The 21,250-nt window shown below is 40.3% G+C and overlaps 1 protein-coding gene across 2 annotated transcripts in view; it reads left to right on the top strand.

The window, feature by feature from the left end:
- PARVA (parvin alpha) overlaps positions 1 to 15,956 on the top strand; it is a 74,468-nt gene extending 58,512 nt beyond the window's left edge. For both annotated transcript variants that reach the window (XM_081022558.1, XM_081022559.1), the window contains exons 10-13: positions 616 to 684; positions 4,644 to 4,745; positions 5,037 to 5,109; positions 8,302 to 15,956. In XM_081022558.1, the coding sequence (XP_080878684.1) occupies positions 616 to 684; positions 4,644 to 4,745; positions 5,037 to 5,109; positions 8,302 to 8,378 (321 nt within the window). In that variant the 3' untranslated portion in view covers positions 8,379 to 15,956. The remainder of the gene's footprint in view (positions 1 to 615; positions 685 to 4,643; positions 4,746 to 5,036; positions 5,110 to 8,301) is intronic.
- Positions 15,957 to 21,250: the final 5,294 nt, after the last annotated feature.

Genomic DNA, 21,250 nt, shown 5'->3' with positions numbered 1-21,250 from the left:
TTAGCAATTGCAAAATGGCACAAATATAAAACCTTTATTAAGTCCTGGAATGGTGTACCCATTTTCCTGCTTTAATGAAAATCTTTGTCCTTGGCAGTGTGAATATCTGGAAGTTTTTCTCAACATTATATATACTTTCTCAACATTTTATAGACTTGGCGCTATAAAAGTCAGATAGAGGAATTTCTATTTTATAGAATTTTGCAATATGATCTCCAGCTGATATAGATCAGCAGGGCTTCCTTGAAAAGAACAGTGGCATGCCATTTTATATCAACTTACCTCTTGGCTCCAGTGCTATTTTCTCTACTCTTCCATCATACCGCTGCAGCAATAACTCATATAGCTTTTAAAGTGATGAACAGTATGTATTTATTATTTGTTCAGTGTTTGTGATGAGGCTTGACAAAGTTGGATTTTTGACCAATGGATAAAACCATAAAATATTTAAAACTTAAAGCCTGTCTCTTATAAACTGACAAGTTAAGGAATTAAATAAACCTTTTATAAAATTATGAACTTTGGGTTAGCATTTCTACATGTTAAGTTAAGCATACTTTTAAACAACTAAATTTTGCTGATCTAAAAGCAGCTACGTATACTCTTAATTTTCAGACTCTCATAACATTTGTGAATAAACACCTGAATAAGCTGAATTTGGAAGTTACAGAACTGGAAACCCAGGTAGGATTATATAGTTGTGTTAGAAGCAAGAAGTCGTTTTCTGTGTTGTTCGTATATCCCCAGTTTATTTTGTTTAGGCTGTGTCAAGCTATTGCCAAGCTGTTTTGAGTTTTAGTTAGTTTTTTAAAAAACAGACTAACATATGCTTGGCTAACATATGCAAGTTAACACAGAGAAATGTATTTGCCAGTTGTAACTATGGGTGCTGATAGGCACAAGCTGGGTAGCCCGGAATGCAAGTTAATATGCTTGCTGTGAGAAAACAAGAATCCAACTAACTAGGCTGAGTGGGTCAGCTGGAACCATTTCTGTGTATAGGTCCAGTACGCTAGAAAGGAGAAAATACATTGTTTTATCTTGCCCCTCCCCCTTGTTCCATTTGTGTGCAAGTTCACACACTGAGTACATTCACACATAATGCTAAACCTAGGTTTAGTTGAACTGGGAAACAAACCACAAAGTGGCTGGCTTAGTGTTATATCCAAACCAACACTCACAATTCATTACTCCAAACCCTGTACATGCCACAGAAGATTACACTTTGTGCATCTGATGAAGTGGGGTCCGGTCCATGGAAGCTTGTGCTAGCATTCACCAGTGAGGAATGCTAAATGTTTTGGACTGCAAGTTGCATCATCACTAGCTAGCGTGGCCAACAACAGAAGGGCACCAGGTTGGGGAATGACATTTGTCATTCTTCACAGTTCCACAATATTATTTGTGGGAGTTTCCCCCCACCACAACAGATAAGTATAGCTACCCCTCTGAAAAATATGTACATTGTGTTACACTCCCTGCTTCCCTGAATAGTTCTGGGGCAACACAACTTTGGTTTCAGTTTCCTTCAGAGGAAGGGTCACTGGAAGCATGTGGCATTTTGTAATATTTTGTTTATTTACAAATATTGGAGTAGAGTGGGGACACAGAGAGCCCCTGATACTGAACCAGACCAGTGTCCCATCTAGCTCAGTAATAGCAAAACTGACAGGCAGTGGCTTTCAGAGTTTGAGACAAGGAACATTCCTAGCCCTACCTGGAGCTGCTGGGGATTGCATACAGAGCATGAGCTCCACCACTAAGCTGTGCTCCTTCCCCATGTACAGGTGGAAGCCAGCAGCATACACTCCTACAAAGCAGCAGATCTGCTCCCTCACATCAGCCCCCATAGAGGAGCACCCCTTACCTGAATATGCTTCCTCCCCCAAGGCTTACTCTCTGCTCTGTCCTTGCTCCTTTGTCGGTGTGTCTAAAAAATGCTGCTTCTTCATATACAGATATTTCATGTGCCTTTGGAGTGGGGGGTGGGGAGTTGCGTTGCCTCTCCCAAGCACTCATAGTTTTCACATTCCAGACATTCCAAAGTAATCTCTCCCATTCAAGGCACTTAAGAAAGTTCTCCAGCTGTTTCCTAATCATTAGCTCCCATTGAGAAAACATCTACGAGTCGCTGGGCATCGAGGAGCAATCTGCCTTTTATTTTCTTTTTGCAAGTTCTAAAATTAGATGTTTCACACGGGAATGTAGCTTGCAAAAGAGCATGGTTTTTCATGGGAGTGGAGGGTGTTGGAGGTGGAGAGCAGCTTGTTTGTACACCTTCTTCCATTTTCCACAGCAGCTGTGAAACTACTTATTTTTGCACAAAAGGTACTTACTAGGCAGTTGGTCTGTAAGCCTCCCAATTTTACAGACTGCCATGGATGGGGCCACATCAGAGAGCTAATTGCCATAGGTAGCTGGTTCCTCCAAGGTCAGAAAGAGCTGGAATAATAGAATTGTAGAGTTGGAAGGGACTTTGAGCTTTACCTGCTTCACCCTTCAATGAAGGAACCACAGCTAAAGAATCCGTGACAGATGGCCATCCAGCCATTGTTTGAAAACCTCAAATGAAGGCATTCATGAATACACACCGAAAGAGAAGGTAGAACTGCTCTTTCTCCTGAATATAACTGGGGAAGTCAGTGGAAAGCCCACAGGTTGAATGCCATCACAAAATAATCTGCAGGAGAGCCGGTTGTTGCTGGAGTAGAAGGAAAGCATTGGCAGGAATTGAGTTGCCTTTTCCTTGAGTATGAAGTCATTTGTATGAATTTGGAAGAAGTGAATAGTAAGATATTGAGAAGGATTATGTCACTGGGGCATTAAAGGGTAGTCTTTGTTTTGGTGGTTTATATATCTCATTGTTTTCTTGACAGAAGAACTCTGGCTCTGAATATGTTGGAAATCCCCCAAAATATGCCGTTGAAACTGGCATTCACCATATTGAGAGGTTGATTGCACTGCCAGAGGCTAAGAGAAGGGTCAGTAGCATATGAAAGGCAGTGATTCAAATAACTGGGGTTTAAAATGAAATACTATCTGCTGCAGAGGAAAGAAATAATCAGGATTTGAGAGAAGGAAAATCTACTGTTGACAGTAGGCATTAGCAACAGTTATGTGATGCTAATATTAACATTGCCATTCACACGTTGCCAGGTCAAATCGTAGTTAAAATCAACAGCAGTTTAAGATTCAAACCTAACACTAAACTGTGGTCATTTGCAAAACAGAACTCAGGATGAGCCTGAGGTTTGCTGTGGCTTGCTTCTTTCACAATAAATTATGATTTGTCCCGATGTCCAAACCAGCTCATTCTAAGCAGACACATTTTTTTCTACAGCTATTTCCTTTTAAATCATAGGGAAGACTCTCATGTCTACTCTTAGATCAGGTTCAGGAACAATATCTATTCATCTGTTTATTTAGGATGAAAAAATGAAGGGAATAATGCTGAGCTTTCAAAAAAGAAAACAAAAGCCCCTCAGGATTTGCACAGTATGGGATCTCATTTTTAAAGCAAGTGGAAGAAAGAACTTCCTAAGAAAGTTATCCTTGACATTTTTCTAGTCCTTTTAAACATCATACCTGCTTTGTGGGGAGGAGTTCTTAACTAACTAAATATGTATTGTTTAAAAATCTGTGTGCTAAACCACATGAGTTGCTTCTCACCTTCAGAGAAAATACTTCTTTTGAACATATCCATTGTTTAATACATAATACATTGTAGAATATATAGCTATGGGTTGAGCCTGACACACAGACACATACACAAAACTCTGAGGGGAGATTGTTTCCCCCAACAATACTGACAGGGCTAACAGTAGCTGCATTCATGTTCCATGGTAAGTCAAGGCTGCTGCTTTTTCATCAATGAATAACATGCTGGTGCCCGCTTCCTGGTCCTCCCTTCTTCAGTTTTACCTTGATGCAAGCAGGAAGCCACAATTAAGCTTGGGCTCCCACAACATCCAAATCTGGGATCCTGCTTTGTTTCTCATTAACAATACAACAGTTGCGAGTCAACAATAAGTTATGGTTTAAGGCTGGCTAGTGATCCTGGCTTGTTAAGGAGGCCCAAACTAGGTTCCTAGCTTCAGACATTACAGGATACAGGCTTAATTATAGCTCCATGGAAGGAGCAAAGGAGGGATAATGGGGTGGTGTAATCCAGTTTCTTTATGTTAAACCACAATAAGCCAGCAACTCCTGACTTCATCAGGGTGCAGAGATGGCAAGTATATTCTCCTTAGAGAAAGGGCAGGATAAAAATGTAATAAATTCATCTTGCACTTTGCCCAAGGTGCTAAATTTGTCTCCAGGTATTTGATGGTTTACGTCTTTCTCTAGGACTTTTCTATACAGGCTAGTAAATTATATGTAAGATGTGCAGATGAAACAGCCTCCTCTTGCTAAAAATGCAAAGCAGTCATGTAGATCAGATCTTTATCATGCCACTAGGTGTCTTTGTTCTGGCACCTTAATTCTTCTAAACACTTGCTCTATGCTCAACTTCTGCCATTATTAATAGGGGTTCCTTCTGTGCAACTTCTGGTTGTTTGTTCAAAATTGGACAGTTTCTATCTTGATTACAACTGAGATTGCTGTTTGAGAAATGTTGCTGAAAAGAATATGCCGTCTTAAAGTTTGCAGATGGAGTGTACCTGGTGCTCCTGATGGGTCTTCTTGAAGGTTACTTTGTGCCTCTTCACAGCTTTTTTTTGACTCCGGATAGTTTTGAACAAAAGGTAATTCTGTTGAAATTTGTATTTACATTTAAAGAAGAACTGATGTTTCCAATGTTATGTTTTTCCAGAAAGGATATTGCAGAAGATTTTTTGAACATTAATCCTGGAAGTTCTTTCAGTAATTATTTTTATATGCAGTTTTTTTTATAAATTTCTAACTTTTAAAATTATTTATACGTATAAATTACTCCCTTCAAACCATATTCTTAAGTATTATACTGAACCTTGCTATGTGCTGTGCACAGAAACCTAGAATTATGAATGATTGCTGTCTCTTAATTAAATCACCAGGTACTCAATGTGTCCTTTGCGTTTGAGCTGATGCAAGATGGAGGGCTTGAAAAACCAAAACCAAGGCCAGAAGGTATATTTCTGAATAGTGAGAACAGACTATAAACTTACAGCTTTAAATAAGGATGAATGGCTGAGTACTAAAAGCAAGAGAGACCATGGGAAAGGAATTCCACCTTTTATTTGATGATTAAATTGATTGACTGTTTCTTCCTATTTCCCTGTGCTAAAAGAAACTGATGGGAGTTGGAGCTGAACAACATGAGGAGCTCACCACATTTATTACTTCTGCCTTAGATCTTGAGGAGACTTGTGCCTACCCTTCTAGAGTCCCTTTACCCACTGTATTCCATAGGCCAGTGGTTCCCAGTTGGTGGTTCATGGACCCCAGGGGCCTGCAGCACCATTCACTTAAAAACTACCATAAAAATATAAAAAATTTCAAAAAAAGAGGTTCCATGGCTTGGTTTTTGAAAAACTGGGGGGGGGGGGTGTCTTCAGTACTTTGCTAATGGGGTGTTGGGTGTTCAGGGCATATTACAATTTTTGCATTGAACATTTGAGGCATTTGGAATAATATCTGGGGATAATTTGGGGATGAAATGACTTCTCATAGGCTTCAGGTGTTCAGTGCAAGCTGCAGGGCAAGATTCAGGTAAGTTCTACTTTGAGGAGACCACTGAAAGTAACAGAAATGACTAATTTGGTTCTATAACCCTCAGGCTAAAAATAGGTGAGGCTTCAAATAACACTTCAGCTGTGTCTCTGTGTACCTCTTTGCTTAGGCTATGGGGACCATATTACCTAGCAGTCTGATGTTTAGTGTGTCTGTTCTCTTGAAGAAGTATTAGCAGGCCTGAAAATCTCATGTTGACTGGAATGAAGGTACCAATATGAGTGGCAACAGAAAATCTGTCTATCGTTAGACAGATGCATAACCAATTTTTCCCCGTTTCCCTGTCCCTTCTCTCAGCCAAACAACTGTATTGGCTGCTGCTAGGGTAAATGAAATCAAATGAAACAAATTCATAATGCCTGTGAAACTCATTCAATTTGATTCATTTTTCTTTTTTAAGTTGTAGGAAACGAATGCACACCTCTAATGCATAGTCTCCAAGTCATTTTTATTTTGGTACATTTCCACCTTATTCTTTCACTTCAGTAGCTTAGGATATTGTTGTTTAGACGCATAAATTGAAAACGTTGTGGGTGTAATGATGCAATGTTAGAAACACCGATCATTAACTTTAGAGGCAATTGTTCTAGGCTGTATTGCTTAAGTAGATTAATGGTGACTTTTAACACATGGCCTCAGTCAAAGTAAGGGGAGATAGCATGGGAAATCTAGAGCCAGAATGAAAATGGAGAATTGCTATGATCCCACATCCCTTGTGGACATTTAATGTCATTATAGCACTTCAGTTTCCCAGGTATTTATTGCTCAAAGAGATGGCTGATTCCACCCCTTGGTGTAAATCAAACCACACAAACGTTTCAGCATTCATTTACATGCTTATGTGTGTGTATATATATAGGACATTGCATGTGCAATTATTGAAAAGCTTAATATGAAACTTCCTGCTCAATGTGGATGGAAAAACACATCTGTTTTATATGTTGCTGCATTGGGCAGAATGCCCATGTTTAAAAATTGCAGTGAGCATAAGAAGACTGAAAAGAATCTTAATCTAACTGTGAATAGAAAATAGCTTTTTAATTTAATTCTTGCTTTGATAAATGGGTTTTAAAAATAATGGCATGATGTTATAAAAGTATTTAAGGATGAAAAATAACTGAAATGAGGCAACAGGTTCCCCCCCCCCCCGAAGCAACAACTGGGTTTCACTGAACAGTGAAGTGCTTTTCTTTTTCATACTCGCAAGCCTGAAATGCTCAGAGCAGGGAATTTTCCAGTATCTGTTTGGGGCTCTTGGAACAGAGGCTTTAGACTGGCTGCCCCTGCTCTGTGGAGAAGCATTCTTGCTAAGATATAAAAAAGGCACCCATTTCCCAAAAACAATGAAGACATGTTCCCCCCCCCCCCCCAACAAGACTTAGGTTTTAAAACAATACAAAATGAATATCTATTTTCACTTATATCTTGTAATAATTTTAAAATTATTTTAGCTGGCTTTCTTGTATATGTTTGCAAAGCACCTTGACACATACCTAAATAGTGAATCATAAATAAACAAATAAAAATATGCCCAAGATGATCCTGCTATGGAATTTTAATATTAAAACCACCAAGGTATTTGTGGGGCTTTATTGCTCCATGATAGCCCCTAAACCAACTGAATTGAGTAATAAAAATGTTATCGTATAATTAGACTTGCCAGCTTACCAAATGGTCCCCCAGTCTGGATCCTATAAAGACCTATGTAGCATAATGGGTTTCAGATGCCAGTAATTTCATTTATTTGTCATTTAGCTATCTCCATCACTCTGATTGTGCAAATGATTTGCAAAAGGCCAGCAGTTTTCGTAAATATGCAAACGTATAACCAAAAACTACACTGTGGACATTTACAGTTTGTACAACTAAAGAGCAATGCGAAAATTTTACTTTGCTGTTCGGAATACATAAATCATGTATATTTTAGAGCCTTAGAAAATTCCAAGAAAAAATTAGGATGTTATTTTATGTTCTGCTGAAACTTATTAAAATGAATGGTATGTTCAATCTGGAGGAGTACTTAACAAAAGTAGGCTTTGCGTATTTCCCTTGAGATAAAATTACCATTCTCAAGAATCAGATGGATATTACTAAGGACAAAGACCTGAACAGTGTTTCTCAATCACAATACTGAAAAAGAGCCCATAATGTTCAGTTACAACTGAAGGTCTGACTCAGGCCTGCACTGCACAACTTGGGACCCACCAAGCCAAGGACAGTTCACCAACCCTTTCTTGTTACCTGCCAGGTGCTTGACAAGCCCATCTTTTTGGAGGCCCAGGTAGGCTCTAAAAACAACATTCTGTCAGCTGCTGGTGAGCTATAACTAGATAGTGGGTTGGCTACATTCAGCTTGGCTGGTCAAAAGATTGGTACAGGCCTGTTCTTAAATGAATGCACTTGTGGCTGGTTTTGAGCATACTGTTGCTAAAATCCTATTAAAGTTGACCAAAGCAGCCCAGCTCATATATGACTGCAGTATTTGCCTATAGAGGCAGATGCATGATGATTCGTCTTCCAAATATGGGCTGTTTTATTTGTTCGCCGAGGTCATTAAAAGCTCAGCATTTCTTCCCTCTTTTTTTCTAGACATCGTAAACTGCGACTTAAAGTCAACTCTGAGGGTGCTGTACAATCTGTTCACCAAATACAGAAACTTGGAATGAAGAAGTCCCTTGGGATCCCACAGGTGGCTAAGTAAGGAACCAACCAACCCAACAGCCACTCCTGTTTTGCAATCGTTCTTTTACTTTTGTACTACACTTCCTCCACATATTCCATATTCTTGCTATGTTTGTTTTGCACACAAAAAAATGTTTTAAATTAGGTCTTGTCTGCAATCCATAATATTATGAAGTGAACCTCTGCGGGAAGATGCATATTCCTTTGTTTTAACTAGCTCTTGATTTCTTGGAGAGCAAGCAAGAAAGCCTGATCCCACATCCAGGTTAAGAGAAACAAACTGATTTTGATAGAAATGCCAGCCTCTTCCTATGAGCTATGCTGCCGCCATAACCAGGAAGATCACATGACACAGGTCTGTGCACTACTACATGGTGAATGTGCTATCTTCTTCTGCGGGATCCTCTCTAAGCCAAAGAATAGGTATGCCTGCTGTCTCTGGTGCTTTGGCAGCTGCTGCTTTCTATACATTACTCAGCTATGCTACACAAAGGACATAATCAGCCCAGAAAGAGGATAGTCCTTCTCAATGTTCTTAGCTCTTCATCAAGACAAGCTGGACTGGCAGCAGAACTGTGTTGCTCCCATATATCAAGGTAGCCAGGGACTCTCCCCTGACCTACCACACACCCCCGGGAGTCATTTTAGATTGTGGTGCAAACTGCTGCTTTTAAGAAGTAGATGCTCAGTGGTTCCATAGAATCAATCAGATCGAAATGCTTCAGTTTAATTAAGTTGTGGATTGAGCTGCAGGACATTTTCTCTGTGTTTATTGAATATTTATTTCAAAGAAAGGATCCATTGTATTCCTAATGAGCCGTATGAGCACTATTACAAAGATCATGGAGAATGTAAGAGAGAGAGAGAGACCATAGGTGGCGTGATGCAAACTAAGCTATGAAACTTCATAATTTGACTGATGGGGCTTATAATATTATAAGGGTCCAGGTATGTGTTCCCTGTGCATACATTCCTCATCATTTTTCATTCCTTACAAGCTCGCAGATCATGCAGCTTTCCTTTAACTACAGTGCATTTAAAATAACCTGCAACATGTAGTATTTTTTACAATAGGATACTCTTGCCTAGTTGCAAACGCTGTGGTACGAAGTATGTAGATAGTTTCAGTATGGAAACTCTTTTGCAACAAAGCACATAGAAAGTCAATGCAGTGGGCTTCTGGGCTAGAATCCAGGTGGGATCAGCCCTGCCAGGATATTGACATAAGCTTTGTTTACATAATTGAAACGAAACATAAAGTGATGTAATTGGTACAAGTAAGAAGCAGCTTTGGTGACAGAAGCAAAGGTAAAGGTTGTTCAAAGAAAGAATTATTTTTGCATACCTTGGCCTTTGGAGATCTAAAATGAATGAGAAATGTTGAACATTTTATGAAAATCAGGTTCACTTGCATTATGATTATTACTAAGCCTAAAATTAATTTTTTGGGATTTTTGAATTTTAACAGGATAAGACAACTATATACAGAAGAAGTTGTGATTTTTTGGGGTATGTATTCTTTGCCAAATCCTGTTAAAATACAAACATTTTAATTTTAGGATCAGCACCAATAATTTGTGCTGCAATTTGTCCCATGCTTACTTTGTACTGAACATTGAGGGGAAAGTAGCTTACTTTTATTTATTTTTTTATTCGTCTCTACCAAAATGATAAAAACTAAACGTAAAATAACATCCCGTACCTATCTTATACCGTGTGGTTCTGATTTTAAATATTTCTTATGCTTAGTGAAGAGGTGGTGTGACTCCTTTAGTTAGTTCACATTTGATTTGTTTTTTTGTAATGCAAGTAAAGGGGTTAATATTGTATAAGGACATGGCTGTTGCCTTCCTGATGCTGATCAGGTGCCCCTAGATATTCAGTAGCCCAGGGGCCAGTCATCATCTTCATGTTAGTAAAGGTGCCAAGAGGTGACTATCCCAATCAGTTTTGTTGGTTGACCATCACTTCTGCCTTGTGTGGTGAGAATGGGGGGTGGGGAGGGGCATAATGTATCCAGGTAAAACTCATTTGCGATATGCATATGTATATGATACGTTACATACCATTTTTCACCACATGAGGGTGCATACAAACAGCGTAATCACTGCACAAAAAATAGACACGTCTGAATTATCTGATAGTGGCTTTTAGGGTAACCAGATACAAAGGCTCCTATGAGTTCTTTAAAAGAGGGTCAGCAGGTGCAACTTATATCCCTTCTGGTTGAGATGCTTCACCTCTTGAAGTTCAGTTCACATATAGAATCTTATCTAGGAACCCTGCCTTCCTTTTCATCTTAATTATTTTTACATTTTTAAAAAAAAAAACCATCATGAATATTAATCCTCTAATTATACTGGCAGACATTATACACTGGATCAGGATTTAATGTACAAAAGGAGGTGAGATCTAGCTGAAGCTGCTACCAGAGAAAGGCAAGGCAGCTATTCTTGCTGTAGCCTCCCATGCCACCTGCCATTCTGTTTCTGGGGGTCCTCCAACTCTCCAGAACGGGGGGGGGGGGGGGATTGACCAAAATAGCCTTTGCTGCCTGCTTCTTTCAGCAAGAGCATCCTGTAAGCAGTGTTCTGTTCATGGGAAATCTTGATCCATCCCACAGGCATTAGATGATGCACCTCACATGGTTGATAATAGTGTCTTTTCCTACTGCAACATTAATCTGCTGGCTGCAACTCTAAAGGTAGCTACGTGAAAATAAATTTCATTAAAATCAAGGGGAGGGACCTGCTCCTTTGTGAACAGCACAGTGTTTTCAGGATATGGTGCTTTCTGCAATCACATAATTGCCCTTTCTTTGTCGCTTTTTACTCGAAATAGTAGCTTTTTACTCAAAATAGTAGCTTTTTACTCAAAATAGAGTTGATCTGGGCTAATTTGGTAATATTGGAAAGCACTTGACTCTAGATAAACACGAAGCAACTCCTCCATTGCGTCGCTGGATTAAATATGGGGCAGGGCTGTATTTTCATAGAAGGGATAATTTTAGCAGATTAACCTCCCAGCATAGGGCTGCAGCAGCAAGAGAGAATGAGTATCTGCCAAAATTCTACTCTTTATCTGCAGAATTAATTTTTAAAAGGAACAGAACCCCTTCCCCCCTATTTAATGACAACACAATTCTGTAGTTTCATGTTTATCTAGCTAGCCTGAGACTGTCACTTCACATTGTGACAGGCTAAATGCCCGAGACTAAAGTTACCAACTGTTATTAACCTGTTTCTTTGCCTTTAACAGCACAGTAATTGAAAAAAAGGAATTGATTCATAGGAAATATGGCTGCTGACGCTCAAGGGAGCCATATATTTTTAAATGAAAGTTCTGTTTAGCAGTATTAGCTTTTTATATGTCCTTGTTTGGGGGGGGGCAGTTGCTATTAGGGGATCAAAGTGAATTTGGGAGACAGGAGAATGGATGGACTAGAAAGTTATAAAATTTACCCAGAACCCGCTTCTTCAGTGCCTTCCTAGGAAATGCCTCTCCATGGTTAGTGTCCTCCAGCTTTTGGTTAACCAACTACCAGTTACCAGCTTCATTGCCCTTTGAACCAGTTATTAGTTTTCATTTTAAAAGTTCAGGACAACAAAGAGATTGTAGGTATTGTTCCAGCTTACTGAAATATATTTTTCTAAATGGGTATTTGGCTATAGATTCTGGTTCAGTTTGGTTTGGTCCCCTTGAACTGCAGCATGTTTCATCTTGAGCACAGGTTCCAGGCAAAATGCCATGTGCCTAGTGGCTTCTGTTAGATAATCAAAGTTAAAATCAAAAGCAAAGGACTATTGAAGTCAGTGGCTGCCAAGGAAAACAGAACATTCCCCATCCCTTGAAGTCATTAAGTGGGCATTGGATATCTACCTTATAGTTATGCTGAGCAAAAGGAAAAAATTACATCACAGCAAAAATATCTAGATTACCCCTTTTCAAAGACACAAAATGCAAAAAAGTCCTAGACTTCTGATATTAATTTTGCTTTGTTGAATTTCTAGATAGTTATTAGCTGCTACATCATTATATTATCATTTCACATCAGTTAGATTTGTATAAATAGAAACAATGGGTTTCACTCAGTTGTGTGTTAAAAAATAAATGGAATTCCATAGATAGGGGGTGTAACCAGGGCTTTTTTCATCCGTAACTTGCAGGAACTCAGTTCCGCCACCTCTCAGGTGGGCACCATTGCCATTCTAAGAGAAGGAAGGAGGTGCTCGTGGTGAGCACCTCTTTTTCTAGAAAAATAGGACTGGGAGTAACTGATGAGTTTAAGCAATGTGAAACATTAGGCATGTCTTGTCATTTTTAGAGGAAGCTTAATAGTTACTTATGCTAAGAAGAAAATGCTGGACTCTGTATAATATAAACATTTCCATTGAATGAATGAACAAAATGTTGAGTATTTAACCAAGAAGACAACCCCTTGCCTAAATAAAGACTAAATATTTTGGCAAAAAAGCTACCTAGTCCTTTGTACAGTGATGTAGGGTGATAATGGGTGGATGTTACATGTTAGAACCATTAATTAATTGGAAAGCAGCTTTCTGACAAGGACTGAAACATCCCCTGTAATTTGTGGAATGCTAGATTATTTATTGTTAATCATGCAGGTACTAATAGTGGTTATATTTACGTATCTTATTAATGTTTTGCAAGCTTTCTTCTTGAAGGTGTAGAAGCTTATGTCATACTGAGAAATGGGAAGGTAGTTGTATTTCTGATCCAGCTACGCATGTGTAGCAGCAACCAGAGCTATACACATGGAGCCCAGTCAGAAAAACAGCAGTCACACCAAACGTTGGTGAAATGTAGCCCTCTCAACTCCCCCTTCTAAACATGGTTGCCTCTTTCCAAAAAGTTCTGGCAGATAGATTGGTGAAGAAACCATATATGCAGCACCCATAGGCATGTGAGGTTCCTTTTCAACCTCCTAATTGGATATGGTCCCTAGTTAGATCAGGTTGTCAGGCTGTGGATGTATAGCTCTACGCACATGGGGCAAATTGACCTTTATGGTGCACAGGGCTTCCCCTTTTCATAACTTGGAACAGGAGAATCTGCTTGAACACCTAGGGTTCCATTGCCTACTTTTTAAGTAATATCCACCAATAATAAAGTTGCTGGTAGCACTTTCTTTGTAGAATAAATTAAACCTTTCAGGAAGTAAGATTAATTATTCCTTAGATGTGTCTTTTGTTGAAATTCCAAGGTGCTTATTTGAGAATGGAACCAGCAAAGTATCTTGTGGGTAAATGACAACTGATTCCATCTTCAAAAACACAAGTGATTGACACCTGGGGTCATGAAGGCCATTGCTTTGATTTTGCAAAAGTAACTAAATTGGTGAGCGCGTGTATGTTTCGTAGCAAGTATTTGTTTCAACTGAAGAGCAGTTTCTACAATTATACAGGGACACCTATAAACATGAAATAGTTTAATTATTTCCATACCCAAGCACTACTTGTCCTATAAAAATGGATTCTGTCTTATATTTCTAATAGAGAATTATCACCTATAGATTCTACAGATTATATCTAGTATTTATTGCATCTGAAAAATATAGAGAAATATATAAAAACAGGTTTATTTCTGTATAAAATATAGACTTTTTAAAAAAATTGGGCAAACTAGAGATATTAGTTATTATAAATTCCTAGTCTACATAGGATTTGTTCCCTAGATTATTGTTAAAATAAGGAGAGTTTTAGGGTAAACGGGGCTATATTTTTAATACTAGGGTCAGAATGCATTTTATAGAGCATGATAAAAATGTAAGGGCAGCATTGAAATTACCTCATTCCTCTATTGGACCAGTATTCTTAAAAGCATGTAGTGTGATGGGCCAGATAAGCAAGACCAAAGCAAAAACTACTGCCTTGGGAGTGCTATAAAACTGCCATGGGGAACAGAATTTTATCTGTTTCCAACTCCGCTTCCCCCTCCTCCATTCTGGTCTCATTGAACACTAGCAAACCTGCAGGCAAGTTAGCTTGGGAGGTGCCAAGCATCTGGACTGGACCATTCTCTCCTCCATTAATTCTAGGAGGGTCCCTCTTTTCTATGTTCTTTGACCCTTGTGCTGTTCTTTTTTGCTGACTGCCTTTTAGAGGAAAGCCTATACCTAAGTGAGCAGTTTGCCACCAGTATAAAATGTGTTGTGGTCTTGCCTCTTTTGTCAGATCCTGCAGTCAGTTCATCTAAGAAGTAACATACGTGAAACGTATTGGGGTGAATCCAATTCTGTCTAGTGTGGTGTTAATTCCATGCACCAAGGTACAGCTAGCTATTAAGACTGGCTAAAGGGACAATCCAGAGAATCTATCTTTTTCAAAGATAGAACAAAAGTTTTTAACTTCTGTGGTTTTGGAGGAAAATATCCAATTTTGTTAGAAGGCTCTCAAAAAGGCACAAAACTGGCCAGGCTACGTAGTCAGGAACGAGAGCTCATATGTTCTACCTTCCACCACATTAATCTCCCAGTCCCCTCCTTATCTTATATGTGTGTAATCTATTTCTTATGAGAAATCTAGGCCTCGAAAGTGCTTCTATTGATTCTACGGGTGGAGGTGCAAGAGATTCTAGGATGTCTTTGATTATGTATGATGATTGCATTTAGAAGAGATTTTTATAGAAGGCTCACAGCAGGAGAAATTTGTTAATCAATACAGCTTGCATGGATATTAAGATAAATGGCACTTGATCAGTGTAATTCACCTACTTTTAATATTGTAGCTTTCCAAATGAATCTTCCTTGTATTCTTTTCATGAATGTTTTGTTCCATGCCAACACTAGCACAGCTAACTAAATAGTTTATTTTAAAAGTGATGCTTTTATTTCAGTAGTCAGAAATCTATATTGGTTTTGAATTCTCTTTTAAAAAAAAAAGAAAGTTGAGTTTTCTGTCTGAAAATGTCCTTTAAATATACACTACAGAATATAAAACCTCAACATCCTTTATATATATAAAAAAATGGAATTTCCTTACCAGTTAAGTGGCAACATGTTGCCAAAACGGACACTCAATAAACTCAACCTCCATAATTTTGCAAGCCATTTTATAAAATCAAAAGTTTGGGGTCTAAGTCTTTGAACTTGAATTCCTTCCTGTGCACTGGGTGGGGTATAATCAATGAGCATTAGCCCACTGCACTGAACAGGCAAACACCATGCGGTAACTGCTGTTCTGTGTTCTTAATTCAATACACATATAAAATCAATTGTAAATCAGCAAAATTCTTCAGATTAGAAAATTGTATTGAAATGCATATTTCAATCTAATGTTATGTCGGAAGATAAGCTGTTCTGTTTTCATCTGGTATTGGAAATACTGTGAGTTAATAACTTCAGAACTGCAGGTATTCCATCATCCAAAGAATGCTGATTATCGTTTAACATTAATTGGTGTTCAGTCCTGTGCATACGTTATTGTCTGTAATCAAGTGTATCAACTGTTACACATTTAAAAGGTTGCTTTTAATTGTATTTTGTCTAATAGATTGCAGATTCAATAGCATTTATGAAATTAAATGTTATGTATGCTGTGAAATTGTACATGGTATCTTGTTTTTCTTCTGGGATTTATTTATTTTTCTTGGCACTTAAAGCATATGCCTTCCCTGTCTAATCTTTGAGAAAGTTGCTAACGTTTGCAAAGATCCAAAGAACCACACAACTAAAGAACTTTAGATCCTCTCCTTCAAAAAGCTGCCACGTAGAATTCAAATTGTGACACAATAAAATACAATATAAGAAATAAAAGAAGCAATAAAGACATAGAAATCCTATGTATGGATGTGTCATCTCCAACATCAAATCCCCAGACACATAATGGACCACGTGAATGAAGCTCATGGGCCACTGGTGGTCCATGGGCCACAGTTTAGGAACCTCCGCTCTAGAGGGGTGGGGGAGCCCAAGCACAAATATAGTAGTCATTTATTTGCTTAATTTAAAATATTTTTATACCACCTGTCATGAAAAAACTCACAATAAAATGCACTAAAAATGCACTCAAGAAATTCAACAGCATTTTTAAAGTCAGGACAAGAGTTGTTTCAAAACATACATCACAACAGACATACTTTAATGAGCTGGGAAGGCTTCACTGTTGGTGCCTTCCTTGTTTCAGAGGGGAATTGCACAAGAGGGTGTGCCACAAGTGACAAAAAACCTTCCAGTAACTGAGATGAACCTCCACAGGCTGTAGTACCAGCTGGAAAGTCTCAGCAAAAGATCTGGATGACCAGGTGAATAAGGTATATGGGAGGAGGCATTCCCTCAGAAAACCTGGTCCCTTATAGGTCAATACCTTAAGTTTGCCTTGTAGCAAATAGGCAGCTGGGCCAGTTCTCTTGTAAAAGGTATTAAATGCTCATGATGGGACACTTCATTCAGCCATCTAGCTGCCACATTCTGCATTGGCCGAGGCTTCCAGACCAACGTTAAAGGCAGCCCTGCATACAAAACATTCCTGTAATCCAGTCATGAGGTTATCATTGCATATGTCACTGTAGCAAGGCTATCCCTATCCAGGCAACACCCATCATTGGTGCACCAGCCAAAGCTGCTAAAAGGTGCTCCAAACCACTGTGGCTACTAGGATGCCAAGGATAACAGTTCAAAGCAAGGAGCATCCTCCACATTACATAGCTGCAATTTGAAACGGAGTGCAACCCTGTCTAGGACAAGTAATCTGCCCAATTCCTGGGTGCAGGGACCACCACTGTGTCCAAGCCTCAATCCAGAACTTGTATGCCCACACCTGACTTTGTTCCCCAAAGCACATGATTGTGCAGCCATTAACCACACAACCCGAATAACCTTTCCTCCTTTACACAGCCACATAAGTAACACCACACCTCATATGTTTTCATCTTCCATACAACACCTGTCAGAAGCCAAAGTCAGGAGCAGGTCAGCAATAAACACCGGATGTCAGTGAAGTTAACTCTTTAGTCAAGGAAACCCAAACAGCACAGGCCTAGTGATCACAGCAACTCTTCCCAGTAGATCAGACAAAAGCAAACTCAGCCCTCCAGATGTTTTGGGACTACAACTCCCATCATCCCTGACCACTGGTCCTGTTAGCTAGGGATGGTGGGAGTTGAAATCCCAAAACATCTGGAGGGCCAAGTTTGCCTATGCCTGCAGTAGATCTTGCCCCAATAAGACAATTATAAGTAATGAAGGTCCCTGCCTTCCTACCACTCTCTAAGGGTCTTTCCCAAGCAACCTGAGTCTCCTTCATATTGCCTCTCTTTGCTCCACCCTCTTTATTCATCCTCTGGGAGACCCCGGGAGGGGAACTAGTCACAGCAAGAGGGGGAGACACCCTGGCTTCTTCAGCAGCCTGCCCTGACTCTTCTCCAGCCTCCGCTTCTGGACTGCCCTCTGCCACAGTCTCTTCCTGCTCACTAAACCCTGTTCCCCCTCTTCCACTTCCAACACCACCTCCTCCCAGCAGTGGTGGAGGAACCCTTTCCGGCACCCAAGTACCTGGTGGCAAGTCCTGCTGGACTGCATGATCCCACAGCAGATGCTAGCGTTCAGGCCACAAGTTCAAACTCCAAAGTCAGACCAGGTTCCTGCCTCTGCAGCCAACCCAGATTTCAAGGCACCTGGAGGTTAGTCCCGCATGAGCACAGTCGGGAAGAGCTCCCTGGAACAACCAAGCTGTGGTCCAACCAACCTGACACAGCACCTCAGCTCTGCTTTCTTTTTATACCTTGCATTCTGATTGTAGCATCTGTGCTTGATGAGGCATGTGACCCTCACCTGCTCCCAGGCTACTCTAGCTGAGGAATCACACCCCTCCTCCTAGAGCTAGCAAGCCCCACCTGGCCAGCTAGTGAACTGGGCTGTGGGTACTTGCCTGCCTTAGTCTCCTTTAGCATATCTTCCGCTGCTCCTTACGCCTCAGAGCCCACTGTGTTCAAACTGTGTCTTGGAAGCCATGGAGAAAAGGTGTTGAGGGGGATTAACAGATGATGTGTCTGGTAACAGAGTCTGTTGAACATTCTTTTCTTCTTAACAACTTCTGATTTGTATATAATTATGCCTCCTACATTACATACGAACAGTGGCGTAGCGTGGGGGGTGCAGGGGGGGCCGGCCACACCGGGCGCAACATCTGGGGGGGCGCTCGCACTCGCAGCTCTCTGCCCCTTACCTGGCTCACTCACTCTCTCTCACTGCAGTGCTGGCTGTGCAAATCCGATCCGAGCCGCTGGGTCGCCGCCCACTGTGGAGGGGGTGGGTGCCAGGCGTGCGGTGCGGAGAGAGAGCGAGGGACTATCTGGGGGAGGGACAGTGCAGCGGCCGCCCAGCGCAGCGCTGAGCGCGGGAGAGAACCACACCAGACCAGCCCAGGCAGCAGCAAGAAGAAGCTGGCAGCGGCGGCAGGTTAGGGGTTAGGGGGCGCAAATTACTTGCCTTGCCCCGGGTTAGGGGGCGCAAATTACTTGCCTTGCCCCGGGTGCTGACAACCCACGCTACGCCGCTGCATACGAACACAGCAAATCAGTGTCTACCACACTAGCAATAAAGTGTTAATTAACTTGGCCAACACACAAACACTTTTTACAAGCAAGAGATATTAGATCAGTTTTCGCTTACCATAAATTTTTATGAGATCATGTTGGAAAAACACATTCTAAGAAAGAATTTAAAAGGGCCAGGGGGAAAGCCACAATAATTTATCTCACCAGTTGATTCCCTTAACAAGTCAGTAAACTAAGCCACTTGAAACCATTCTCTGTTCACATGTCTGAAGAAGGAAGCAAAAGTTGAAAAAGTGGAATAAACGAATTTATTTTTCTACATTTTTTTTACTGTGAGATGAAAACTGTAGGACAAACAAGACTTAGCAGGACAGCCACGTGCAATCCTATACTCTCATCTGGAAGTAAATCCCATTGATCCCAATGAGATTTACTTTTGAGTAGTCACTAGTCACATACAAGATTGCATCCATTGCTGCATTCACATGCAAATAAAAGCCCCATTTAAAAAGATTAAAAAATGAAATAGCATGTTTGGTTGCAAGGAGACACTTCTTGTACTCTGCTCCGTCAAGCTATTTTTCTCCAGTCATGGCTAGCTGCTGATGTTGGAGCTGGGCAGGAAGAAAAGCTTTTGCAGAAATAGTGGGGAGAGAGGATTTTTGTCAGTCACCCAAGCACTTTCATTTTTTGTTGTTGTTAATACCACTTCCCCTCACTTTATCTGTGAATGGTTAATAAATGCATATGGATGCTTCCTATACTACAGAAATTACAGCTGGAACTAGCTGGAACAAATTAACTTTCCTTTGATGTGCCTGGAATTACATTTTCCTCAATAAGTAATTTTGTTTTAGTAATTCTTGTTTTGCCCTTGGTTTGCTCAAAGCTTTTTAACCTAGGGAAACATTGGTCCAAGCCGCTTTAGATCAAAATGTCATATTCTAACCCAAATTTACTGTCTATATGTGACCAGATGTCCAGATAGTTTTATGAAGCAAGAAACTAGAGCAAGAATGACATACAAACTATTACACTATTCTTGAAATGTGTCCTAAATTAAATACAGACTGTACTTAAAAAGTGCATACTTCATCTTAGCAATGGAAGCAAATACATTCAGAATGCTAGTTGAAAAATGCCAGCTGTGCTGGTAGATTGGATTCCTTTTAGGTTGCTATTGTAAACATTTAAACATTAGAAAACACAAATGTTAAGGTTACCATAACTCATCTCCTTTTAATTTAATAGCCATATTGTGTTGCACACTTTTATAGCCATATTGTCACTGATATTTAAACAGCGTTCCCAATTTAAATCAATGATTAAATGGCACTGTATGACTCACAGTACAGAGTATTGACTGGCTTTTGTTCAACTCACATCAGATTCAAGATACATTATTTACACCTACCTGAAAACATAAATCTGGCATTTCAAGCTGCTCCAGTTCACAGAGTCTTGGGGCAGAATGGGTCATGGAAAGGGTAACCTAATACAGAGGTGCAGGAAGGGGGGTGCGGTCCACCCCAGGTGTCATCCCTGAGGGGGTGACAAAATGGCACACTGCAGGGCGTGACACTTACCAGGGGCCTGGCCTGCAGCGTGCCCAAGCCACATGTCTCTCATGGGTGTGACGTGGTGGCTTGGGGCCCCGCACTGCCTAAAATGGCAGCGTAGGGTTTGTGTCCACCAGGCAGACTCTGTGGGCCGTCCCCCTGGGCGACTTGCACCCCTCGTCCCCACTGCTCTGGGTGCCCTTGACCTAGTCTAGATCTACAGAGTGATAGATGTCAAGGTATGTTATCAAAAGTAGTTTGACTTTTTTCTCCACACAAAGTGGTGGTGGGTGTGCTTGCGCATGTGCACAGTGCTATTTTGTGATGGTACTCATGATTAGAAAGTGCCATCACCCTTTTTTTTTGGTTGCCCATGGCAGCCATTTTGTGCTGGCATCCACAGCACTTTTATCAAGTGCCAGCAGCTCTTGAGCACCAGCAGCTCATTTATTATTTGTCTCTCCATTCCAAAGGTTCAGTACAGATTTAGTTTCCCCTTCAGCAAAGTAAAATAATATATAATCTAAGTTTTACAAAGTTGTTTCTCAGTCCTTTTCTGACTTTACAGGCATGAGGTGGAGTCAAGGAATAAGAAGAGAAGACCCTTATGGAACAGTAAGTGGTTGAAAATCAGGAAGCAAAGAGCAAGAATAAATGGACAATTCTCTCAGTGTAGGGATGCAGAAAGTGGAATTGTCCATGGAATGGCATTGAGACCTGTGCTTTTTAATGCCTTAATTAATGATCAGGTAGAGGGATGAGCACTGAGGTAGCCAAGTTGC

This window comes from Podarcis pityusensis (assembly GCF_964106645.2).
Source record: "Podarcis pityusensis genome assembly, chromosome: 1".
Classification (NCBI taxonomy): domain Eukaryota; kingdom Metazoa; phylum Chordata; class Lepidosauria; order Squamata; family Lacertidae; genus Podarcis; species Podarcis pityusensis.
Note: the sequence above shows the minus strand (reverse complement) of the source record. Positions and strands in the feature narration are given on the sequence as shown.